General features: G+C 40.8%; 1 protein-coding gene across 1 annotated transcript in view; it reads left to right on the top strand.

Annotated features, from left to right (window-relative positions):
• The window catches only part of ENAH (ENAH actin regulator), a 91,914-nt gene extending 81,355 nt beyond the window's left edge, over positions 1 to 10,559 (top strand). Inside the window, exons 9-16 of the mRNA XM_080616054.1 lie at positions 139 to 275; positions 670 to 724; positions 1,012 to 1,060; positions 2,110 to 2,176; positions 4,604 to 4,666; positions 8,737 to 8,815; positions 9,536 to 9,593; positions 10,423 to 10,559. Of these exons, the coding sequence (XP_080472180.1) occupies positions 139 to 275; positions 670 to 724; positions 1,012 to 1,060; positions 2,110 to 2,176; positions 4,604 to 4,666; positions 8,737 to 8,815; positions 9,536 to 9,593; positions 10,423 to 10,460 (546 nt within the window). The 3' untranslated portion in view covers positions 10,461 to 10,559. The remainder of the gene's footprint in view (positions 1 to 138; positions 276 to 669; positions 725 to 1,011; positions 1,061 to 2,109; positions 2,177 to 4,603; positions 4,667 to 8,736; positions 8,816 to 9,535; positions 9,594 to 10,422) is intronic.
• The last annotated feature ends 16,571 nt before the right edge of the window (positions 10,560 to 27,130 follow it).

Raw genomic sequence — 27,130 nt, forward strand, 5'->3', positions numbered from 1 at the left:
AAAAGTATTACAGGATGTACTACCAGCCCATCACATTCTTTATACAGTTGTTTCTTTCCTGTATGTGAACTTTGCTTCTTTCATTAAGTCAGCTATCCTTTTATTTGCACATCTGCTGTTATTTTGTGTATTATGAAGGGTGAAGACTCCTCCAGTTCAAGTGGAGGAGGAGGAGGCTGTGCTTCATCTAAAACAGATAGTGGCCGTGGAAATGGACCACTTCCCTTGGGAGGCAGTGGGTTGATGGAAGAAATGAGTGCCCTGCTGGCCAGGAGGTAAGGAGCTGTTTCTGCTGTGCTCCAGCTGCTTAGTCATTGTAAGAGGTAGGATTTTGAGTGCCTCTTTGCAGCTGGCTAAAGATCAAACTTGGCTTGCTCGTGTGGTTGCTTTGTGAAGTTGATAATGTTTTATGAATAGCCATTTTTACTTGAGTGTAATCGAATACTTTTCTTCTGTGTAAGTCTTTGTTTAGCAGATGGGGAGGGGATACAGACTTGCACAGTCACTTTGGCAGGAGCGCTTTGCCTTTGAAAGTATTGTGAAAGTGCTTTTTCTAAACACTGATTTTGTTATCCTAGCTATCAAGCTGTATGTCTTTAATTACACTAAACAACATTCTTCCGTCTTAAAGCCAAGATGACCTTGGTAACTTTTTGTCTCTGCTTATAGGAGAAGAATTGCTGAAAAGGGATCAACAGAACCAGAGCAGAAAGAAGATAAAACTGTGAGTTGAGAAATTCTACCTACTTCACATTATTCAATACTAGATTATGAGAGAGATTCTGATGGTGTACATGAGTTTATTTATACTTTACCATACATCTTTTTACATAAGCACTATTTTGTGAAGTGCCTAGTGCGTGTGCATTTTCTACATAAAACTGAACAGAACCATTTAAATATAAAAAGTTAAATATGGAAACAGTTGAGATTAATCTGTTGAGTCAAAAGTGGTTTTTTTTTTTCTCTTCCTCCCCTCTCCTTTCTCCCTTTCTCCTCCCTTTTAATCAGGAAGAATCAGAGTCTTCAACTTCTAAGGTTTCTTCAACAAGCACACCTGGTAAGTACCACAGGTTTGTCAGCTGTGTGATTCTATAATGTTAAAACCTAAGGACAAATCTCAGTCAGCTCTGCTGAATTTTTGACTCTGCCTCCTCTCCTATGATTATAGCCTGGTATTTTGCTGTAGAGCTGGTCCTGGTTCAGAAGTACTTCATAAAATGACAGATAAAAAGAACATCCACTGGAACACTGCACTTGGTATAGGGTCCTCATGTGTTGAAACTATGGGTCTGGTGCACACAAAGCAGTTGGTAGTGAATGTGAAAGCAAGTTGTTTCAGTCATTGCAGGACACAAGTTGGGACAGTAGCTTGTTTCCGTCGAGGCAGACGCACAAGACTATCAGAGTCAGACAGAAAGAGTGGTCTCTTCAGCTACTTAAGTAAAGATTCCCTCACATGCAGGTGCCCTTTCTAAATGAATGTAAGTGCATGGAATAGAAATTCTTTAATCATGATTCCTGTGCTGAGGTATGCTTGCGGCAGTTTGGAAGTGTGTAGCCAACACTTCTGCTGCAGTCAGTAGGGAAAGCTTGTATCTCTCCAATTCTATAGTTGGCCAGGCTGTGTTGTCATCATGCATATGTGTTCATACTGTAAACACTTGTGTTACAAGGACTCAGGTGACACTCAAGCCTTTCTTTTTCTGTCAGTACCCTCCCCCAGTATTTGAAGTTGACTATTTGCTTATAGTTCCAGAATTCCATGTTTCACGACTGAAGCAGTCGGATGCATAAAGCACAGGCAGACATGCTCCCAGTTGGATTGAGAATCAAATGGTATTTACAATGTCTAGAAAAAAGCAAGACTTCAAGATGCCATCACAACATAAATGGTAGAATGACTAAAAATAAGATATATACAACAGGTGGTAGCTTAATATGAAAGAACTAATGCAATGTAAAATGCAACAAAATGCAACAAAACCCAAAACCAAAACAAAACCCCACAAAGTCTGACTTAAGATGCCAGGTACTTGAACTTTCCTCACATAAGTTGCACAGCAAATAGAAAAGGACCATTTTTAATCTTGTCACTATGTTTTCCAGAACTAACAAGAAAGCCTTGGGAAAGGACAAATACAGTGAATGGAAGCAAGTCGCCTGTTATCTCCAGGTACTCCCTTTTGTGCCAGCTGTCTTCTCCTTATGCTTGTTGTTGTTGCTCATGCTGCCAAAGCTACTGGACTAAAATAGTGAAAATTGCTTTAATAGTATGAAAAGCAAAATGTATGGGGTTAAAATTACTGCTGTGAAACTGCTTTTGTCAGTTTTAATTAGGAATGAAGAGTTGCATTTGACAGTAAAGTCCAAAGTAAAACCCAAAAAGATTTCTTAACAATTGCTGGCGTATATCTTCAATTGAGATGTGTGTTTGCCTACAGCAATGTTTAATTCTTTCTGTTTCTTTAAATTTTAAAGTCTGTAATTCACCAAAAGTCACCAAATTCAGTGCTGTGATTTGTATGTTCAGTAGTGTATCTCCTTTTTATTTCTGTGCTAGTCATAGAATGGTTATCTAGATATTTAAGCCATCTTGGTAAGATTTGATCCTGTGACAGTTTTCAGTAGCTGTCTCATACCAATCCAAAGGAGTCCATCCCAAAGAAGAGTAGAAATATTATACATCCCTCAGTGCATTAACCAGTCTTTGGTAACTTGTCAGCTGGAACTTTGGTAGGCACTGGGTGTTTTGGTAGGCATTTCAGTAAGGCAAGAGTGAAATGGCTGCCATAGCTTTTTCTGAATTGTTTTTTGAGGTGTATTTAATTGCCATTTACATTAAGAAGTTTTACGGTCCATTTTAGAGTTCTTACACATTCTGTGTAGAGAGGTTAAAGGATTCTGACTTCTGATAACCTGGCAAAGTTACCTGAAGTTCTTGAGAAATCAAGAAAACACATTAAAATTGAGAATGCTGTGTTTGAAGTTACTTGAATTCTCCCTAAAATTCAGGCCTGTTGGAAACAGATATGCAAGATTTGGTGACTATAGAAGAAAAATCAATTGTTCTCTAAGTGGCATTACTTGTGGTTGAGGTTGCCATCGAGGTCTTCAGTTCTATAACACACTAAACACTCTCAGCCTATACCAGTATCCTTGTCTGTCTTTCAAATTAAATCAAGGAGCTTAAAATGTCTCCAGCCTTGATTCTGGTTGCTTGCTTTGCAGGTGACATCGGTAGTGATGTACACCCTGCTATACTGTCAGTGTAACAAAACATTGCTTTACTTTTGGGCCTGACTTCTCCCTGTATTCTTCACCACACCCCCACTAGATCTAACTCCTTTAACCAAGGTCTCTTTTTCTCAAGGAGATCAGGGTCTTGATACATGGCATCGAGGGGTACTTGTTGCAGAAATAATTTGTGTAAGGAATTCTAAAGAGCATTTTAGATTTCACAGTGTTTAAGACAGTTGCTGACCTGGCCTTTTGGCTATAGATACCCTATGGATAACCAAGTGAAGTAAGGAAAGTGAAGGGATTCGTAAGTAGGGCAGCTCTCCGTATCAGACTCTTTGGGGGAGTTTTGGGTGCCCTTAAGTCTTTATTCTGCCTGTCCCTACAGCTGGAGTCTTCTTACAACTCTTTTATGCATCCCATTTCATTGATCTTGTTTCAGCTGGTGAAATTCAGAGGTTACTATGGTCTGTTTAAACATGTTTTCTGACCTAGAAGAGAAAAGGAGTACAGAGGAGTTTTGAGACTTCTCTTGATGTATTGAGACAATCTCTCCATTAAACTTTCGTCTTCAGTCATTCAATGGAAAATATTGATAGAATTCAGCTTGATGAGAGCCTCACTGGGTGTATACTCTAATAAAAGTACTTCCAAAATAAGAATTCCATGTTTATCAAATATCAGTATTATTTTCCAGTGCTGTCATAACATACAGGAAGGTGCCATAGCATGTATTCTACAACTGCAGGTACAGTTTTCTAGTTAGTGTTGACAGTTTGCTCTGCCAGGATAAAGAATGTTTCATAGACCAAGGAATAAAATGTATTAGTGGAAGTTTCTCTTGAATATCCTTGCATTTTAGTTAATTTTCCACAGTTACCAAGTTTATCTCAGCCAGCAGCTTGTTTAAGTGGCTTTGTTTCAGTGAGTTAATCAAAGGGTGCAGCTGTTTGAAACACTGTAATACCTTCTTCCCCAAAAGGGGATATCTTTTGCCTGGTAAGGCTCCAGAACCTGCTTCTGACCTCTACAGAGTATGTGAGTCATTTACAGGGATTAAACAAAGCCTACCTCAGAAACTGGTGAATAAGCAAAATTTTTTCTTCAGAGCTTCCAAACAGGTAGATAATGAAGGAGTTGTTATTCAGAATGAATGTTCTGACTATTGTAAGTTAGTGTCATGTTTAAAATCAGGCCTTTTTCTTGTAGCAGACTTTGAAAAGACTTAAGCAATGTGCTTTTAGTATTTCCTGAAACATTCTTGGAACACAACTAGTGAAACTCCATGGCATTTAAGGTGCTAGTACTGAACAAAATTAAGACCTATTATAGCTTGTTAAGGTAGTGTTTCTCCCCTTCGTAGACGGGAATCTCCGTGGAAAAATCTGCTTGCTTCTGAAAACAGGTTCTATGATTCATTAAACAGGTATCATCCTGTTGGGATTTGGGACTTTGTAATAACCATTTTGACCAGTTCAGGGTTGGACTTTTTCTACATGGATTGGTAATCACCACATGCACCACCAGGTCCCTCATCACATTTTGTTTGTCCAGTTGAGCCCATTTTTGGACTGGTTAAAAGCAGATGATGTCAAAGGCAAATTGAGATGGATTAGGAACTAGCTATGGATTTATAGTAGCTACTGGTTTTCTGGCAGTTACCACCTGCAAAAATGCATATTCCTGTTGGATATGCCAGGATTCAGTGAACCATTCACAGGAATAGCAAATATATTTCCAGGTGGGTTTTCACATCTGCTTTTCACAAATTAAGTAAAGATAAACATGGGAAAGGAAAACCAAAATAATTGAAAAGAGAAATCAGTGTTTCTGCTGGGAATATATTCACAAGTTAGAATTAACATTATGTGTATTTTAAGCTGCGGATCTCTGTTTCACTGTCTGTAGTGGCAGTCTTAAAAGCCCTCAGGTTTTAAGATCTTCACACAGGTAAATGTGTTGGAGCCCCTCGGAATTACTGAGTCAAATTCCAGCTTTGTTTTCCATGAACGCACTCATTGTGGTGACTACTTAATCTTTTGTATGAAAAGTTCCCCTTTAGCTACTTATCTTGGGTGGTGTATTCTGCATGTTGGCATGAATAAAAATCTTATCTTGCATGATTGATAAAAGGTGTTTTCTGGACTGTGGAGGTTGCCTTACTGTCCTGTTAGGCAATGCTATGAAAAACCACACGGGAGAGCTCTTTAGCCATCTTAGCATCGAATGGTTGGGGTGTTTTACTCACTAAATTTCAATAGTTAATGTTTTCCATAATGGCAACTACATTCACCATTGATCTTTCTTCTGAGCAAATTGAAGAAGGAAAAAGGATAATTCTTGGAGGTGACAGCTACATTTGCCTGAGATTAGAAATTATCTAGTTTACAAATGATGGTCTTTCACATTTGAATGAAGAATGTCATGCATTTTAGAAAGCGAAAATGCAATGAGTTCTTAAGACTGAGTCATAGAGTTTATGAAGAGACTTTCCAGTTGAGATTTTTAACAGGTAGCAGGAATATATAAGTGTATGATTGGTAGCGCTGTCTTTTTATTCTAAAGACGTGAAGCAAAAGAAACATTTAAGCACTCTGTCTGTGGAGACCTTTTCTTTAAAGTCATCTCATTAAAATATTAAAGTCATAAGTAATTTTATTAAAATAGTCCAGTATGTTCTTGTTTGGGTTCTTCCATTAAGGCAGGTAGTAGGTGCCCTTTTTCAGTTGCCAGGGGTTGCATTTGGGAGTTCACTGATTCTTTTTTTGGTCATGTTGGGTAGATGCTGTAATATCATCGTGTATGGGAGTGAAGCGATAGTCAATGGAAATGATCAGAAACTATATATGGAGAACTGGAAGAACTCACGCTGTTCTGCTTGGAGTCAGTCAGTGTTCAGTTTGAGGGGTAAACTGCAAGTAACACTTTCAATATCAGACACATGATGAAGCAGCAATTGCCAAAGCTCTCATCTCGATGAAGTTTTTTGAGCAAGGAATTCTTTCATAATGAACTAAGCTCTGATGATATCTAAAGAGTTTTGTAACAGATCCTAAACTGTGGTTTGTCTTCATAGCATTAGCACACACTGTAAAGTTTCTGGTGGATGTGAGGTGAATTCTATTTTCTGATTTCTTCCGCTATCCAAGTTACTGAACCTTTCACCTTCTGCCTTCCTCAGTAGATTGTGTATTTCACTTTGGTGTGTTTCAAGCAATAATAATGTTAATGATTTCTCTCTTGGAGCTTACATCTAAACAGTTGTAGCAATTGAGTATTTTGATCCCAAGTGAAGAGCTGAGCTGGTAGAACAACACAGGATGTTCCTGCATCTCTCTGCTTTGATGCAAAGTCCAGCAGCAAAGGGATAGTTAATACAATCCCTTTTGCTGACTGTTTTGTGTGGTTAACTACAGTTTTTTCCTAAGTGGGTGCCACTAGGCTTGACATAACTGACTCAAGAGCACAGAAATAATCGTGAAGCATTAAAAAGATCGTCAAGAGGTTTCTACCACCTACACTGGAGTTACTGCCTTTTGAAAAGATGAATGGGCTCGGGTGTACCAATTTAAAATGTCCTGTCACCAGGATTACTTGGTAGCTATGAAGGTTTTAATGAATCTTTTGAATGTGACAGGCTCTTCAGTGACACAGGCATATGTTGTTATAGGTTAGGGGGAGGCAAATCGGCAACCCTTGTGTCCCATGTTGTTTCTTAGCATTTTTCACACTGGAAACCTATAAGATGTAAAAGTATCTGATGGAAAGCACAAACCTGAGAAGGTTCTTTAGTAGCAAAATGACATTTTGGTGTGGATGCCCTTTTCTGTTGGGAGTTGCATTTGCAGTCCTAAAAGTCATCCAGACAATCCAGTATGAGGCTCATTTACCTGGTACTGAAGAAAGTGTAATAGACAATTTCTTCATGGATGAACTGCTGTATTGTACGAGAAGATGCATGAAAGCTGAAAGTAGTGATTTTGTAAAAACAAGCCTCTCTCTATATATATAGGTTCACTATTCCTTTTTTTCTGAGAACCCAGTTTTTCTCTGTTAGCTAAATTAAAATACATAAATGGAAATACTAAAGCAATGGGTATACTGCTTGTGTCCCTCACACATTCTGCTTTATTCTGAAAGTAGATCGTTTCATACTGTATATTTGAAAGCACGGAACTGTGCTTTTCCTGCTGGTCTGTCTTTTTTTGTTCCTGGCCACCTTCCATTGTAATAAATAAGGTTATACTTTCAGGCAACAAATCCAGAAAAATACACTGTTTAATGAATTCCTCCGTTGTTAGAATTTTGAAGTGAGACACAGGCTTTTTTGTTCAGTGATGTCACATACAAGGACAAGAAAATAGGACCTAGTTTAGCCTACTAATACATTTCCCTTCCTTAATGTTATCATAGTGTGATAATTCTAAACACTGGGGAAACCTCCTGGCGTGAGCAGTCAGCATTTTTATCAACAGCTTTTTGATTTAACATTTTACAGGGCAGTGGAGAGAGAACGTTAACCAAGATGTAAAAAGCAATTAAGAACAGCAGAGCACTCCTCCCTTTGTCCCACTCCATCCATCCATCTATCCATCCATCCACCCACCCATCCCTGCTTTGGAGAACCATTTCTACTGTTAGCATCTAGGTTCTGTCTCTGCTAATAGCTGTAGGTATGCAAGGCCCTGTGGAAGTGTAGTAAGTACATGAGTCTGAGTTATGCTGTGTATAAACAGAGGACATCAGAAAAGAGAAGTGAGAAGGCAGGAAACCTGCTTCTTCTGGAATGTGTGTTAAAAATACAAGTTTATCTTGGTAAGCATGTTTTTGATGTCTTAAGAGAGTTTTATGTAAGCAAACATTGAATGTGACATAGTCCAAAACACTACAACTTCTCAAGTATTATCTTATAAATCAAGTTTGCTGTTACAATATTTGCTTTCAGTAGCTTTAGAAAGCTACTGGAATAGTTCAGGTGGGAAGAGAGTTAGATAAGGTTGCTCAGCCCTGTTCTGTCAAATGTTGAAAATGTGCCAGGATGATTCCACAGCATTCATACAGTTCCAGCATCAACATGTAGTCATTAGTGGGAGTGTTTCTTTGAGAGGACCTCTTTTGAAATGAGTAAGCAGCTGAAAAGGGAGAAGGGAAAGTATTTGACATTTGAAGGCATTCAGCTTTTCATGCCCATTATGAAAAAATCAGAAACCACTGTCAGTGAAATCTGTCTGCCACTTGAAAAGTTCTTGTTTTGAACTAATAACTCTTATGGTATTAGTTCCAGTGTGTGGAAAATATTCTTGGTTGTTGCTTTCTACTCTGTGTGGTATTTTGGGTCTGCTTGATTTTCCCACCCTCCCACTCCCAACATTTGTTTTTATTCTGACTCTTTACTATGGTTTTGGTGAACACATGTTAGCAAGTTTGATGAGGAAGTCCTATGTCTCCTGTAATAAAGAGTGGCAAGTAATTCAAGGATGTGTTTTTGTACTGCAGACCAAAATCTACACCAGCGGGACAACCCAGTGCCAATGGAGTACAGACAGAAGGTCTAGATTATGACAGATTGAAGCAGGTACGTATATAATTGAATAGAAAACTTGGGTATAAGAACTTGTAGCTGTCTAATACCACTTTTTAACTGTTTTGCTAACTAGTTCCAGACTTAAATAATGATTTAGTAATTATTAGTCATTATTTGTCCCCAGACATGTTTCAGTATTGTTAGGAGCTGTAACTGTGGGATGGTGGCTTACACAGCCCCATCACCTTCTTACAGATGCTGATTCCTGCTTTTGCAATATCAAGCACAAGTGTGCTGATACTATGCTGTTGATACTATAGCTAGAACTGGGAAACTGGTTTGCCTGCAAAATCTTACCTTATCCTCTCTCTACCCAAACAAACAAGCAAACCAACAAACAACAAGCCCTCAGAAGCAGTTCTAGCTTTCATTTTAAAGGGATGTGGCAAGTATTATTTTTCCTACTTTTATTTAGCACTTAGGTTAGTGTGAAAGTCTAACCTCAGTATGTCCCTTCTTCTTTCGTAAGTTGTAAAGGAATCAGTTTATAGAACTTCTCCAGAAAGTTTTTTCTTCACTGTACCAGCAGTAAGACTGTTCTAGGGATGCTTTAGGTTTTGGGGATTAACTTGGAAGCTAAAGGGTGCGTTATGCATTTCAGAAGGATTAAAGGTTGGAAGAATTTCAGATTTCTCTCTGCTGAAAATGACAGGTGGCAAAACTGGGCTGTTTGTGTTGCAAAACTGATCTATTTATGTTCTGACACCGTAGGACATTTTAGATGAAATGAGGAAGGAGTTAACGAAATTAAAGGAAGAGCTCATTGATGGTAGGTATCAGTCTGTTTACTGCTGCTGTTCAGTCTTAGAGTAATTAACTACAGGGATACAACAACGTCAGTGTAATGTGTTTCTAGCCTGAAAAGAATGTATTGGTAAAAGTAGCTCTGTGCTTACTCTGGTGGCCTACTTTAATTTGTGCCAGCCCAGTTCTGACTGACTTTGTTTCCGTGTTTTCTCTCCTGCATATTGTGTTTGAATAGAACATTGACACCAAGTAGTTTCTTTTAAAAGCAGTTGGAGGGATGCTGTATTTGAGTGATTTGCAGTTATCTTTAGTATCATGTGGTGGTAGGTGGGTTAGTTTTAAATAATCCAGAGCTGCTGAGGTGCCTATTTCAAAACTGGTGATACTCAGACTAGGATTGTGCTTCCAGCTTTCAGTTTTCTTTGGTCTGTAACAGAAGAGTCAAAGAAGAGAATTCTCACTATTTTCATTTTTAATTTAACAGAATGTATTTTCCTAAGTAGTCCTCTGTAGTTGAGGGATATCACTGAGAAAGTATAACCTTAAAAGGTCCACCAGTGAAGGAAATAAAACTCTGTGTGTGACTTACTGCCTTGGTGAGCATTTTTTGTTCCTTTATGGAAAGTGCTAAAAGTACGGAAGAGAAAAAGGGATATTAAACTGATACCACTGCTGGTAAAATACCAGATGTCTGAAGCCACATGAAGCTATCTTACGTATAGGTTATTCACATTATAAGACTGTTGGAGAGGGGTGAGCTTTCTTTAAGAGGTCAGTTGTGTATCCTGGCTTTCTGTTTTAACTTTGAATATTTGATGTGTTAACTTCTCTCTCTGTTTCTCTTTCTTTAGCTATCAGGCAGGAACTCAGCAAGTCGAATACTGCATAGAAAGACTAGTACTAAGCCGATGTGACTCTTTAACTTGGTATAAAACTGACTACGTTTTGTGAGCTGTTAGAAGAAAACGGAGACAGACAAACAGACACTTGGAAGGAGGGAGAAAACAACCTATTCTGAAAGCTTCAGACGCATCACTCGGGTGATACGCTATTCCCCTCCTAGTTTGCAGCTTTTTTCTGACCTTTACAGCAGGGTGGAAAAGACTCTTAACGTTACTGTAATGATTATGCAGAAATTCCTACACCTGTCAGACAAGATCACAGTGCTTTTGAAGTCTACTCATGTCAAGATAAAATTGCACATGTTTCAGAATTTGTTGTTAAGACAAAAAAACAGGGAAAAGCGTGGGAAGGCTTTTCAGAGAGGTTTTCTTTGTTAATGAAGGAGTTAGCAAGTTATACTGTTGTACTTCAAATGTATCTCAGGTTTGTCTTCCTATCATATCTGATACTTCCATGCATAATTTACAAGATCAGATGTGTAGAAGTTCAGTTCACGAAACATGGAACAATTAGAAACGTGTGCTTTTAAAGGGCAATATTTGTAAGTGAATGACCTAGACAGTGATGACATATCAAGATTTGGGAATTTTATGATAGGAAGCCTCTCTAGTTAGCCTTCATGCAATTTTATAGGAAAATGAAAAAAAGCAAATACAGTCCAGAGTTTAAAGATGTAGATGCCTTCCTACATTGTTACGATGCTTTACCAAATCTAAGACTTCGACATAATGCGAATCAGCAGTCAAATGTAAATCATTAGTATGTTGTAGATTTACGGTAGATTTTGGGGCTTTTTTTAGATTTATGCATGTGGACATTTTTGTAATGTAACACAACACAGCCAGCTTTTTAATTAAAAGAAAAATTGCATGTCACAGAGTAGCCTTTTCATTTGTAAGGCTTAATTTATGCCCAGAAAGATGTGGGATGAGGGAGGGGGAAGGTGACACATTTTTATTACTTTCTACACTTTTTCTTCATCTTACATGCATGTGTAATAATGAGGGAAAACACTACTTTTATCAGTAACCATGTTAATGGAACCAGGTACTTAATCCTTTTGTATCTTTTTCAGTTTTCTATTTGAAATTCAGTAATACTTCCATAATGGTTCTTAAACTCCCGTGTGAACCGAACTCATTTCTCGGTGAGAGAACAAATGTGTAAGCATCTGACTTTACTGAGGATGCCCCTGTGTAAGTGCGTTGTCCTTTACCTTTTTACCATGACCCTCTGCTTCACTCTTTTCTGAGAATCCTTGTTTGGCTGTTTAATGAAACAGGGCAGCAGTTAGTTACCTTAGAACGACAGAGCATCAGGTCACAGCAAATGTCCCCTTCTCCTCCTCATTTATCTGCCACCCTCCTTCCAAAAAAATCAAAACCAATAGAAGACCCCACAGGTCCACACAGCCCAGCCTCTGAAACAAATAGCACCTGTATGCCATTGGTTTCAATCAGCAATTTGAGAATCATTGTTAGGGGAGATGATACCTTCCCGTTTCCCAGGGTTTTCAGACTTTATGCTTGTAAACTTTAGTTTTTGAATTTCTCTAATGTGGTACAATTCAGTGGAATAGAAAGTCCATGAATTGGATCTGTAGTGCTTCAGACAAAGAACATGGATCAAAATCTTCCCTTTTTCCTTTGTACTGTCAGTTTTTCTGAGCCGTAACAGTGCCATGTTTGCTTTGGGGTCTGTGCTGGTCCCAAAGAGAAGTTTATTTGCAACTTTTGGAGATTAATGTTTCAGCTTAAAAGTTATATGCAGCTCCATTCATAAGACAAATGCTTTCAGTGACATACTGTCTTAAGTGCTGAACACCAAAGCAAAACAGCACTTACAGCTTTGGAAAGGCTTTGATGAGAAATTTTTCTCCAATTCAAACATTTCCTGTTTCTGAAGGTTCAAATTCTAAGAGAAGACTACAGTGGAAATAGACAAAAACATTTTTCTGCATGCATTTATTGAAGGCATTAAAAACCAACTCTGTAGTAAGCTTGCCAAGTACTATTTTTCTCAAAACAAGAGGAGGCATTTTCATCTTTGTTGATGTAAGTTTTTGTTTTACACGGACTTTTTGAGCATTGAGGGTGTTTACCGTTGTCAGAAATCATGTTTGATTTGTTTCTAGGAGAGTTCAGGAATAGCATAGCGGAGTAGTGTGAATGGGTATAAAGTGGTCCAAAACTAAAGGCTGAACTACTAGATTGTGCAAGGAACTGGCTTATGCACTAAACGTTTTGTGCCTTGGTCTACAATTAACATGATTTCTGTTTAAAAGAAAAAGGAACAGATATTGTCTTTCGTGCTGCTTCTACATACACACTTTCTGTAATCCCAAACCGCCGAATTGGTTCTTTCCAGGAAATTGGATTGAATTAAAGATTACTGTAGACATTTCCTGTCCTACCGACAGTTGCACCGTTTCCAGAGATTTCAGTATTGAAAATGAACTGCAGAAGCTGAGGTTATTTTGCTTACTGCTGAGTTCTTTAAAAACCATATTGTGGTGGTTCTGTGCTTTTGTACACTGGATGTCTTAAGCTGAGGGCAGTTTAAGGGATCCTTTCTAATGCCAGGAAGGCGTTGCTTTCCTCAACACTGTGATCTGACCTGTGATAAACCTGCACTATAGACAAGTGGCTACCAAGTCAACTGCAAACCAACTGAATGTAAAAATCTTAGTGCTGGTGCTGAAATCTCTTCCGATAGTCATAATGGTTTCCAGTTCATTGTTTTCGAAAGTTAACGAGCACCAAGTGTCAATCAAAGACTGAAGATGATCACTAATGAATGTTGACTTTTCATACATTTAGGTTTACCTTCTTTTTAGTTCCTCAGTTCATTCTCTGCTATTTTTATCATATTGTGTCGTTTTAAATTTCTTACATGCTAACATTTTGTTTGAGCGAATGAAATAAAATTGCAATATATACACGTTGCCACCATTTATTTCTGGAACTCTGTAGAAGACTCTCTAAGGTTTACTGCTTGAATTCCTGAAATCTTTGCTGAATCTTCTAATGCAAAACAGAATGGAGGAGTGAGATCAAGGAGTAAGGAACGATTGCAGTCATTAGAAGTGAAGACTTACCTTACAAAGGATGTAATTGCAGGGACTGTGTAACATTCATGAACGGTAATTGCTATACACACATTAAAATCCATTTTAAACGCATGACGTGATTTACATTCTCACACCATATACATTTTGGTCTCTGTCCGCAGAGAACTTGGGAGGGAGGGAGAGGGAAAGACTGAGGGAAAAACAGTTGCAGTTAATCAGACTTTTTCTGCTTTTATGTTCATGACATTTTCAGTACTGGTAATAAAGAAAAACTACCATGAAAGATTAATATAGCTCTCTGTACACTGAGGACTTGCTTAATTTGTCTTACAGCAGAATATTGAGAGTACCTGACTTAGCATCCTGAAAGCTGCACTTCCCTGCTGTATCAGTGACAAGAGATGGATGCATCTGCTTTTTAAAGTGGAGTATTACAAAAGTAGGACGGTGATCTGCAGTTGAGCAAACTGGTGATTATCAGCACTTTACATGAGGCTCAGTTCCAGTGCTAAGTATTACTTGCCAGCGTATCTCTAACAACTAATCATACAAAGCTTGCAAAATCAAGAGAATATTCCCTTTGTTTTCTGTAGGTGAACAAGATTGGGCTGATGAGAGGAGCAAGGAGAAAGTTTCCCAAACTGGCTTTTTACCTGAGACTAATAGTTCCTGGGGGATTAAATTCTCGCTGTGTAGGCTGTCACTGGTGGGTGTTGATAGCAGGTGAAAAGGGAAGGAGTTGGTGGTTTCAGTGGAACTGGGGCCAGTGCAAAGTACTTGAAGAACGGGCTAAAGTTCACTGAAATCACTTGTCTTGGGGGGGTCATTTAGGGGTATGAAAGCACTGAAGATTATTTAATGTTCAGTTACATGCTATCTAGGAAAGTCTTAACGGAGAGAGAAGTATTAACTGGAAGAATACATTAATACATGTATTTTGACATATGTAATTTATGTAAAGATACTCAAAAGAAGTATCTTTAAGTCAGCCCATAGGAAGGTCTGACAGGTGTTAAATGGATATTTTAATTCCTTGGAGGTGGTCACCTAAGACTGTTGAAATTGATATATCAGGAAATACATTCAAGTTGATTTAGTTTTATATTCTTAAAACAAATGTGAACTAGAATTTGGCATAATTGTCCAAAGTGTGGAAGAAGAGGTGTAGTTCTGCATGTTGGGAAAGCTCAACAAAACTTTAAAGTCACAGCACTAGTGTCTGCATGTTACCTGGTAATCAGCAGCTCTGTTCTTCATGTAGCTGTTCGTCACAATGATGCTGAAAGGCAAGAAGCTTTGTAGAATTATCTCCATTTTATAAATGGACCCCTGTTGAGCTCTCAAATCATTTGTATAAATGCATTTTCTAATGTTTATTTTATAGAGCTCGGTGTCCTGGATCTTACTCAGTGGTATTTTTTGAGTATTTTTCTGGTGTCCCACCTTGATAAAACTGTTAAATGGCAAAGATACAGAGCAGCTACTGCAGATGAGCTGTACTGCTGCTCTGCCTGCTGCAGCTTTCAGCTGCAAGCTGATCATTTTCTCTGTTGAGAATGTTGAGATGCTTCATTTTGTCATCGTTGTTCAGTTCTCTGGACCACCTTCTCCTCCCTTCCCAGCCTATTTTAGAGCTGCTATTGGTGTGACATTTTCACTTCTCTTCACAACTGCAGGTCTCTTCAACTGCTCAAGCACAGTAGAGTTGGAAGTGATCTCCCATCGTCATCCCATATTTTCCACCTTAAATTGTGATTTTTTACCATTAGCCAGTTGAAATCCCTACCTCCTCTCTGAACAACTTTCAACTCAGCAATAAAGTTATGTATACTAACTACACCATTCAACGTGCTGAACTGCATCCTGGTTTTCTTTGCAGAGCCTCCAGGAGCTGGTCCGCAAGCTGCTGACACAGGCAGAGAAAAACGTAAAACGCTAGCAAAGAAGTGAGCGTAGGAAGAGAAAGTGTGAGGGAGTTCTCAAGTGTTCAGTGTAGGCTGATGCCCGCAGGGAAGAGAGCATCTAGAACTAATGAAATACTACTGTGTTGAAGGTAAATTATCTGCTATTTGACACTTTCTCCCCAGTACTGTACTATGAAACCAGTTTAACCCTCCACAGCTCCTGGGATGCTGCAGAACCAGCCCCAGTAGCTGACACATAGCCCTGAGGAAAGGGGCAGTGCAGCCATGGTCATAAATGTCTCCTGGATGTGGATCTAGGGAATCTCTCACTGCCACAAAAGCAGTTACTATACAATCTAGTAAACACTGCTCAGCATTTTTTATGCATCTGTGAAAAATATGTAACCAGTAAAATGTAACTTGAATTACAGGAAATGTTTTTACTGGAGATTGGGAATCCTGCTTCTAATACTGTCAGGGGTGCAAGAGCATGGCTCAAAAGTATTTCTAATTGCTTACTTTCGATCTGTAAGCTCTAGAATGGCTTTTTATGTACAGTGGTGCTTGTTATCAGTGTCCTAGTAACATAGTAATTGCACATACTGTAATATGACTACATTATAGCTATTATAGTAAAGACTAAAGAATAAAAGGCATTTGGCCGTATTTCTAAACTAAAATTAATTTGTTAAATGAGACACAGACTGAATAAATCAATAGTAACTGCTGACAAGTAAGGTCTTCTTTTTGAGTAAGGAGTTGGCATCATCAGCTGGTGCAGTCTGGAGCCAGCATTACAGGGTGCTGCAGCCAGTACATGTGTTGGGGGATATTTGAACTATGCTACTGAGTTCACTTAGAACTAAATTAGCTATAGGTAACGAAAACAGCTTTCTATGGAGCAACTCCTCACTTAAAATTCAGAAATGGCTTGATGTCTGCTTTAAAAAGGCTATAAATGAAAATGCTCCAATTAGAGTGACCTCAGAGTACCTTTTTTTCAGATGTCATTGCCAAACTAATGCTCCCAGAGGAAAACTTCAGTGCTGTAAAGATGGAGCACAGCTGGATTGAGAGTCTGTGTTGCAAACAGTGACTTTAAAATAGTCCTTTAGGAACTGCATATAGATTTCCCCTGCTAATTTCAGTTTTTTCCTCTTGAATGTATGTTGCTTTGGAAAGGGAGGGGAGGGAGGAAGCTTGTCTTACAAGGGAATATATTCTGAGGAATAATGGATTAACTTTTCTTCCTCATCCATGCTTTCCTAATTAGAAGAGGCACTATTTTGAGTTAGCAAAATACCCGTTTTCTTTGTGAAATAAATTCTGATGATTTGGCATGAATGTAAGAGGTGTAGGGTTTTTTCTAGCAATGGGCATTGATTTAGAAAGGTAATTGAAGTGCTTGAGAGAGGGCAGAAACCAGAAATGTCTCTGCTCTGTGATGTCTTGCTTTTAACAAAAGGATTTAGATACTCTGTGTGTAGAACAGTAAGGAAAAACAAAATAGATTTGTTTGGTGCTCATCATAGTTTCAGTCTCTATAGGGGATATCCTATAGCATGGCTGAAGCATCACTAAATTGTTAATTGAATTGTTCCCTTCAAGAGCTGAAAAGCAACTTCTTTTGGGTGTTTTTACTCTTAAAATAGCTTCAGAAAAGGCAAACCTACCTTCTGTCAGTTTAAAGCCATCCCCCTTGTCCTGGCACTACATGCCCTTGTAAAAAGTCCCTCTCCAGCTTTCTTGTAGTCCCCTTTAGGTACTGGAAAACTGGTATAAGGTCTCCCCAGAACTTCAGAGTCATAGAATGGTTTGGGTTGGAAAGGACCTTAAGATCACCCAGTTCCAAACCCCCTGCCATGGGCAGGGACACCTCACACTAGACCATGTCGCCCAAGGCTCTGTCTAGCCTGGCCTTGAACACTGCCAGGGATGGAGCATTTACCACTACTTTGGGAAACCAGTGCCTGTTTGTTTGTTTCCATGTACTCTGGTCCAGAGTTCAGTATCTCAGAGTTACTGAGCTTTCAGGGCTGCAGCAGATGACACATTCTGCTGAGTACAGGGCAGAGGTAGGGGTTTTCTGGTGAGCCTCCTCATCCGAAGAGTGGTTCTGAGCCTCTAGATCTGAGCTACTTCACAAGCTTTTGCTGAGGTGATGTGGGTAGTAATAGTTAGGTTTAGGGTCTAGAAGGTCTGCACCTCACCGTAATTCACTGGGACTTTATTAGTGATCATGTACTAGTGTGTTGGTTCCTTGCAGCCATAGCAGGATCATCTTCAGTTACTATCCAAAAATAGCGATGCTGTAATGAATGGAAAAGCTGTCTGCAGTTGTAGAGGAGGCAGCAGGCAATGTGGACTGGGCTGCTTAACATAGTGCTCTTTGTTACTAAACAAGTAGAAAAAAAACCTGACAAACCTCAGGACACAGTAATACAAACATCCAAGTACTTATTCCAGAATCAAGAATGCAATTTAAAACTAAAAGCCTATAAAACAACCCTCAAAATGCCCAAACCAGAGTGGTATTCACATGGCTGTATATTAATGAGGAAATAGTCATTTGCTGTGAAATCAGCCAGCAAAGGCAGCAGCTGCAGTAAATCTCAGGGTGGTTCCACTCGGGATACAATGCCCAATATTGTGCTATGTCATGGGAAACATGCAATATAGCTGGAGCCAATGAAGGGGAAAAATAAGGTCTGTGGGAACAAAGGTATTAATTGTAATGGGGGTGCCTGTGTTTGCACTCTGCTAGCTTCAGCAAGAATAACGATGGGCAATTAGGAGGTGTTTGTGCATAAGATCCCTATTCCTAAACACACAAGTTTCTATTAAAAGGCCTTGGTGTTATATTCAGGTAGAATTTTCTGAAAGGCAAAAATAATGATGCTTCAAATAATCAACCAGTAAAAAAAAGGCACTTTACCTTCTAAAAAACCCAAACCTGACAGTGACACCATTGTATTTTGAACAGTAGACCCAAAAACCTGCTGCTAAAATTGCAAGTAAAAAAAGGAGAAGGAAATGTTGGTTCTGTGGTCTGAGTTACGTTACTTCCTGACATGAGGCAACACCTTCATATGCTGTAAACATAATTTAAGTTCACAGAAAATGGTCTTGTGAAGAGCTGCTAATCCCACTGATGTGTTCAGAATAGAGATGTACAAGTGCTACTGTCCCATGGCCACTGGAGTGTGAAGCTTGTCAGGCAAAAGGCTTTTGGGAGTTAGTCAAGTTAGAGTTGCTGATGGGAGCCTGGTTCGTGCTATTTGTTCAGCTGAACACCGGGTGCTGATACACAGTGGGGTGTGTTGGGGAGCTACTGCATCCTCAGCACCCTGCTGCAGAAGAGATGTCATCTATGATCTCCCTACAAGTCTGCTCTGTCCACAGAGAGAGGGGTATATCAGGAGCAGTGCTGAGACATCCTCTGTTCCCAAGTGTGACTGGAAGAAATCACTACTTGGGAACAGGAGAAGGAGAGTTAATTCCCAAGGGTATGGCTTATCACCAAAGAAATTTGCTCCAGTTCCCTGACTGCTGCACAGCTGATGGTTTGGCTGCTGTCATAAGTAGGTTTCTATCACTCAACTTGAGATCAGTGAGATTACAAAGGCAGAGAGAGACTCATTAAACAAGGCTCTTTCCCTGGGGGCATCATAAGCAGAGAAATTCCCTTCTGAGAAACCCAAGCGCCCAGATTAGACTACCCTGTCTCTCCTCCTGGGAGGAGAATGCTTTTCTACTGTGTCCCTCTCCATCTTTATCAGAAGCTGGTGAGCTCCCTTAGTTTGAAGGATGTCCAGGAACTGTGTGGATGCTGTGCTTTTTGTTTAAGGGTCTGCCTTTGTTCCTGTCCCACTTTCTAGGTGAATCCATTATAGATGTATTTTCTTGCCTTCCCGTGCCCACCTCAACTGTCTTCAGAAGTGGTGATACCTTAATTACTGTTGTGTGAATTGAAGGTTTGCCTCCCTGTCATTCAACCTGTCTCACAGTACATGAGCCAGCATTACCCCATCTCTCTCCCTTCTTCTCTATGTCGCCTTTGTAACCATCAGTTTAACAAACAGCTCGGATCCCCATACAGCAGCGGGAGGTCAGGGTGTGGTGTTGCATGCCTGCCGCCTGTGCCAACCTGCTTCTTGGATAAGTCATAGGCTGCCGCTGTCAAGTCCCAGCACAGCATTTTGAGCCTTATCAGGCTTCTCAGGCTGCTGAACTGGCAGCAGCCAGGAGCATTTCTGCAGCTGGGCTTCCCCTATCACTGAGGAACTGTCTCTAGCTGACATAGGCCAAGAAAAGCAGATGGGTTCTTCCACCACTTCTCTGCAGCCTCTTCAAGGACAGACATGTATTGTCTATGACTATTAGTAATAGTGCAGATCTTTCCTTCTCTGAAAAGCATAATGATGTTCGGAGACTGACAGCCAAGGAGAGACCTGACTAGGAAAATAGCCCCAGCTGAGATGGAGCCTGACGTTCCCTAGATGTGGCTCTGGTGCCTGCTGATTGCTGCTTTTTGATGCCTGTGCATGGCCATGTTTCTTGTATCAACAAGCAACAGTTTATGGTGAAACGTCACAAAACCAAAATAACATAAACCCAAAACTGAAACCAGAGCCCTTTTCTAGGCCTTTCTGTATTGAAGGAGGTGAGATGCTTCAGGCTGCATGAGCATTGGCAGGTCTCTGAGGATTCATGGAGCACAAGCTGCAGGCAGGATGCTCTAAGTGTGGCTGTTCCTTGAGGTTTTTGTCATGCCTCTCGTTGTCTGCCTCAGCATCTGCCAGGGTGGGTTAACTGCCATGATCAGCATCTGCCATGTTCAGCCCTTCTGCTTGCATCAAGCAGCACCTTCATGCTTTTCGATGCTGCGGGTTTCTTTCTTTGCTAAACCCAAGAAAACTCATTCCCCTGGGTGGTGGTGGTGCAGGATTTGGGGGATTCTACTCCAATGACCAGCTTCTGAACTAAGTGTTTCTGTGAAGATGCTGGGTAGGGACCAAGATGCACCACCAAGGAACAAAAGGTCTTCATTCTTGGTTCTTTGTATTTTGTAACAACTTTACTGTAGTGGCATCTGCTGGCAAGGTTTACAACTGCAGCGTTTTCAATGACAATAGATGGGATACTAAAGCTGGGCGCTAAAGCATGTTTTATAGAGCTATTTAAAATGCCATATGAAGGACATTTAAAAGCTCTGAGCAAGAGGCTTGACCTTACGGCTGACCCTGGTTTGAGCCAGAGGTTGGATGAGGCACTCCTGGGGTTTGTTCCACTAGAATTTCCCTGTAATCTACTTTATAAGTTTAATTCTTTGCTTTAAATATGATGGACTAAACTCACTGATTTTGATTTCCTCATTTATTTTAAGGATTTGCTTTCCTCAGGTCAATGTCAGTCCTAGAACATCTCAGCCCTACTGAAGTTGCCTTTCTTTGAAGTCTGGCACAGATGGAAAGTGGCTAAACCATGAGAACGTGTGTCCCTAGTCTGGCCAGGTAATCTCAGTATTTTTCACTGGGACGCTGTCAAAGCAAGCAGTATGTTCTCAGTAAGGAGCAGTGCAAGCAAAACACTGAGCACATTTCCATCTGCATGTGTAAATGTTTCCCTTCTGCTCATACATACACGTGCAGCCTCTTGGAGGCTGATTTAAGTCATTGACGAGAATGCTAGAAGAGAGAACAGATGTAATGCAAATCACTCTGGAATTAACATTACCCATCAAATACTGTGCAATTACAGGGAATTGTATTTCACCAGTCAGGATTCCACTTACTTTAACTGCTGAAAGAAGTTACTTTTTAGACAAATGTTCAGTGATTTAAGCTAAACAAGCAAAACTCTCCTTTATTCTCTCCAAAAGCTCCCCACCAGAAAAGATACAGGGTCATCTGATTTCACGCGGAGCAACATCTGCTTTTTAAACACAGAAGGGATTCACTGTTCCGGAGGTAATGTAAAAAGACCATTCAGTTAACACATCTCCTGGTGCACAATGTCAGGGGTAAAGGAGAAGCAGTTGTATTAGCAGCTTAAAAGTCCTTATAGCCCCTTTTATCATGTAATTGAAAGCAGTTTGGTACTGATGTCTTTTAAAGACCCAAATTGGATGGTTGGTTTCAAGCTGTGTATTTTATCTAAAATGGCATTAAATGTATTGCATAGAATTGAGCAATTGTGGGGAAAAAAAAGAAGATAATCTGAAAGACATCTTTTTCCAGTGGGAAAAATTTAACTTGGCATACTAGACCTGCACAGATGCTCTTTGGGTTCAGTGCTTCAGATTAGTATAGAAAATATATGCATCTATTTTACAATTACATTAGTGAAAGACAAAGTTTGGTAGCTGGGCCTACATAATAATTTGGCAAGTGAACATATTGGTGGTGAATAAATGAAAGGCATCATAAAAATACCGTTCACCTTTTATCTGCGGAGTTGCAAGATCCATTAGTTACACATAACTTGTTCTCTACGGGAGGAAACAATGGAGAAACTATTCAGCAAAGAGCTGGTGGAGCTTTGTGAAACCTATTGCACATCATCTTGGTGCTATAAAAATGAAACTTGTCTGTGTTGTGTTTCTGAGCTGCAACAGTATAAACGCAGCACAACACAGACTATTTTAGTACAGGAGGAATTTAATCCTGAGTAGAATCTGAGGGTTTTATTGAGGCAACTCAATAGGACTGATGCTCTGATACAGTATATTACACTTCGGGAATATTGCAGTGGGTTCTGTTTCAGAACAGAATAGCAAAAGGCACAAAAGAGCCTAATGTTGACCTAAATGATCCAACATATTAAGTTAACTTTTCCCGTACTGTTTGATTCCTGACAACTTACTGCAACTGTATTTTAAACCCTCACTCCACTGCAGTGCTCATGTGGAGAAGTTAATGGACCATGGCAGTGCACAGGGGAAGATGTGAAGCACAGAAACCAGGCTGTGGGACAGTAAGTGATGTGCCCTGTCAAAGGCTTTTATCTGCCATAGCACAAGATAAAATAAACAAACTAACACACACCCCCCAGCAATTTCCTCCCCACCTTTCAGATGCCACCAGCTTGTCCTGAGGGGGAGCAAGAGCTGAATAAAGCAAATTCCTCAGCAAATCCCTTTCCTTCTGAATAGGGCTTGACTCCTCATTGTGTCTGGCTCCACACAGAAATCTAAACTGGTGCTTTAGGTGAATTCCCACGGAACCTGAATGGAAGTTTCCATATTCACCAACCCTTCTGCTTTTGGTAGTGAAGTCCTTCTTGTCAACCGAAGTCCAGTGGAAGAGTCAGAAGTCTGACTTCACCCAGCCCAGCAGCCTGGGTGCAGGAATAGGTGTGGGAGTCCTGGATGAGGGTTAACCCTCATGCCCACATGAGGGTTAGTTGTGTGTTTGCTACATGACCAGTGTCCCACACTCCATCTATGGCTTCCAGATGTGCTGCTAAGGGAGGATCTAGATTTTATCCAGTTTACTGAACTCGAACCAGAGATCTTTTAAATTTGATTTTATTTGTTAAATTGCACAATACTTAGGAGGGAAAAAAGCCCTGTTGCTGGTAAGGTCCTGCCCTGGTTGTTGGAATTAAATACATGACATTCAAAGTGTTTGCTGCTTATTTTTGGGGACGGGAGGAAAGCAGGCAGTAAATCACCATACACCTACAGAAGACTATAGACATATTTGTACTCAAAACATCTACAGGGACACTGCTATTTTCCTTTCCTCTTTTCTAAGGCAGGCACTGTGAAAGTTGATGCTGGTTTGCTACACGCTTGTCTAGAAGTATCCATTGTAAATGGGATACAACAAAAACTGTTGGGCTTCAGGATGTACCACAAAATGCTATATCTCACCCCAAAATCCAAACATGCACAACTTGCCACCAAGTCCAGTGGATGAGGCCACAGATACGACGTTAAAGGGATGCTACTGGCTTTTCATATGTAATTTCCAGTGCGTTAAAACTTTTCATTTTCCAAAGGCCATCAATACTTCTAAAATCTCTTATAAAGTACATATCCCAGTAACCAAGACTTACATTCTCATTCTGCCCCTTGCATCCAAGGTTAAATCAGAACGATGCCTACATCTTTTGCCCAGCAATACAAAAAATGGCCTTCAGAAAAAGTCAGCTTTGAGCATTTTCAGAACTTTATGAGTTCAAATTTTAAAGTATGTCTCATGAAGCTGACATCTGAAGTGATCCAGCTCAATTTCACACATGAAGTGGGGTGGTACGGCTGTGTGTAAGGGTGTCTGCTGGTAGTCTGAATTGGACCTAAACCTGAATGTGCAGATTATAGCTGAGGCTGAACTTGAATTAAAAGGAATGCCAGTTTGATTCCCGCCTATCTAAGCTGATCTTTCTACTCCTTAAAGCGCATTTCAATAACCCGCTTGTCATCTTCCTCCAAGTCACCGTATGCTATTATTGTTCTTACCTATACATTTGATTATGGGGCTGCTTTCTGAGCCTGTCTTCACTGTCGCTGCTTCATAATGCACGCAATTATTTCTCTGTGGGCTGCCAGCCCTGCTAATGATGCCCCCTTGGCAGCTGCTGCTGCTGCGAGAGGCAAGGGCTGTGCGCTCACTTCTGTGGAACACGACTGAAGCTGGAGCAGGGCTCATAAGAGCAATGTAGGCCAGAGCAGGCTCCGGGTTGCTTCGTGGTGGCTTTATTGCATTGAGTTCACAACAACCCACTCATCACGGCTCTCAGAGCCTCCTGGGCTTTCACAAATAGCATATTCTTGTGCATTTATACTGTAGCTTTTGCTCTGTGCATCACCTGCAGCTTCTGAGGAGATCTGCTACCTTAGGGTCCCAGGGGTTGGTGGGGTTTTGAACTCTCTCCAGATGAATATTCGGCTCCTTGTTCAAAGTGCAATGCTCAGATCTGGATGCTGTTTCCCGATCAAAGTTGTATCCAATTGGTTCCTTCAAAACAGCCTTCCCAGCTTTCTGTGTTACCTGGAAGCTAATGGTGAATCCAGTAAGTACAAAGTCAGTCTTTGCTGGGCTACTTAGCCTCTCTTGTGAATTAGACTATGTGCAAATAGTAAATCTCACAACGCTGAGATCAGATAAAAACTGAGACCTTGTATTACCACAGCTTGAAATTACTCATGCTAAATGGCAGAGAAGTACTTTTGCATTTCAGTTGATTAAGCTCACAAGTGTTTATCAAACTCATAAGTGTTATGCAGTTAACAACACAGCAGCACTGTGGCACGGCAAATGCAGTCTTTGCTGTTAGAGGCATCAGATTTTACACTGCGAGTGAGTTATTTCCCACAAACAAAGTGGGGAGGGAGAAAAAGCAGTGATGAGAAGTGCCCCAGCCTCAAGATTTCTTTTGCACAGCATGTTTAAGGCTACCACCTAGTTTGCTGGACTCAGTTTTACTTGGGTAAGCAAGGCATAAGCCCAAGAATAACATCTGAACTAGGCTATGACAAGGCCACAGCTGGATGCAGGGAAGATGGCACAACCTCTGGTCCCTGTTTGCACTTGCACACACACACTTACTCTCCCTGTACTCATCTCACTGTACCACAACCCTGTTTTCATTAGAGGGGAGCACTTGCATGCTCCGTGGACAGCCTGGTGTGGGGAGGGTATAACTGATGAACCTTCAGTGATTTGCCAGTGACTCCAAGGAAAACTCAGAGGAGACTGAATAAGCCTTTTGTTCAGAGTTGTACATCCGTGAAGCAATAGCTTGCACTTCCATTGAAAATGGGGAAAATGTGGAACGCTGTGACATATAGGCCAAGTCCAGCAAGCTGATGGAAAGCACTCCTTCCACCAGGAAAAGACAGGGATAGAGGCCTTACAGGCAATTTTTCTCACAGATAACTGGCATGCTAACTCTGATGTGTTTAATACACACCTAGAGTGAGAGGTCAGAGCCTACATGGATTGCTTTGCCTTCCTCCAGTCTAATTGCAGCACCTCAAACCAGAAACCACATGTTCACAGTGCATGCTCTAATGTGCACAACAGGTACTGGTGAATGGTCCCTTGCACTCTGAGTGCATCATCCTCTCTGGTTTTGTATGTGAGGTTGCTGTGGAGATGTGCTGCTTAGGACTTTTGCTGAGAAAAGCAGCATTTACCTTGAACCCTCCCAGTGCTGTGTGATACTGTGTCAGAGAGCTGCTAATGGTGCAAAACCCTTCCCACAGCGCTGATGTTTACAGGTTGGCTGCGTGCATGCATGTATGAAATGCTGTTTCAGCTGGTTTTTAACAAGGGGAGTGAGCCCAAGAGCTCACTTGGTGTGCAAGTGAGCCCAAGAGGGAGTTCACTTGCACACCCCTCTGCCAACCTGCTGCTTCATGTGACCTGAAGGCTATTGTGGAGCACTGGGGTTGGGCACAAACCCATTTGGAGTCATCTCTTGTCCCCAGATACATGTTTTAAAAGCACAAACTGTGTGGCTGTTTGAACACTTAAGTACCACCCTAGAGGTAATAATATATTACATTGGCACAGGGCAACCTTTCTTAACTCATGCCAGTTCTGTAGACATCAGCTTATTAGACGTGCACAGTAAATAAATCCTAATTTTCAGGTAGAATATGGAAGAAGAGGTTTACCAATATCATCCCCTTGTGTGCGTGTGTCTGTCTCAAGTTGCACTTGAAGGCTTTCAGATGGCTTCCTCAAAGAAGAGAAGAAAGAAGTACATGTGTTGAGAGGGCTGTAGATGCAGGGTTCGAAAAGCACATCATGCAGTCATCTAATTCTGTTCAGATAGATGGTAAATTCTGCACTGAATTGCGTGGGTTTACCCAGTGATAGCCATTCCTGCCAGCGTGAGTCATGAAAGCTCTTTGGATGGAGAGCTGGAATCTGAAGCAGTGACAGACTGAATGTGCTGCTGCAGTTTCAACAGACAAAATTTAAAGGAAGCTTTGTTTCCTCTAAGAGCTGATTAACCAAAGCTCTTTTTTAAGTCAGAACAATTCCTGGGGTTTTTATTCCAGGATGAGTAAACTGTGGCATAAGAGTTGTTCTTCTTCCTCCTGCCTCCCTGAATGGTTTCCAAGGGGTCTTCAGAAAGCACAGGAGAGGAAGAGCTGGTTGTGGCAGTGGGAGGATGCCCACCCACCTGGGTACCAACATTCTCCCCTGTGCCCCGTGAGTGCCCGGTTCAGAGCCATCAGTCTGGGCTTGCAAAGCACTCCCCTTTGGTCTAGAGAAAGCCCTGTAACAACCTGATCCTGCAGAGTCCTGGGGCTTGGTGGGGTGAAAACTGTGGTGGTTGTTGCTCACTACCTGACGTCCTTTTGGGAAGGAACACAGTAACGTGCTCACAGGGACAGGACAGTCACACGTGTAAGTGCTCTGCATCATCCATTGCCTGTCAGTGGGCTCAAGTAGAGAAGGGGACAGCTAAGAGGAGGGACTTTGAATGACGGAAAGGGAAGAAACCAGGATAATGCCTTTAACACTGTGAACACTGTGGGCTGTTACATCCCTAAAACAAGCCCCCAGCCTGTAGCAGCTAATGTCCACAGCGAGCCAGTCACCAAGGCAGGACTTCAGTGTAAGCACATCAAGCAGACAGGTGAGGGGGCTGTTGGTATCTAGCTCAGTAATAATCAAGCATAAACGACAGCAGTTGAAATACGTACTCCAAAGGAGTGTG

Source organism: Psittacula echo, assembly GCF_963264785.1.
Source record: "Psittacula echo genome assembly, chromosome: 4".
Classification (NCBI taxonomy): Eukaryota; Metazoa; Chordata; class Aves; order Psittaciformes; family Psittacidae; genus Psittacula; species Psittacula echo.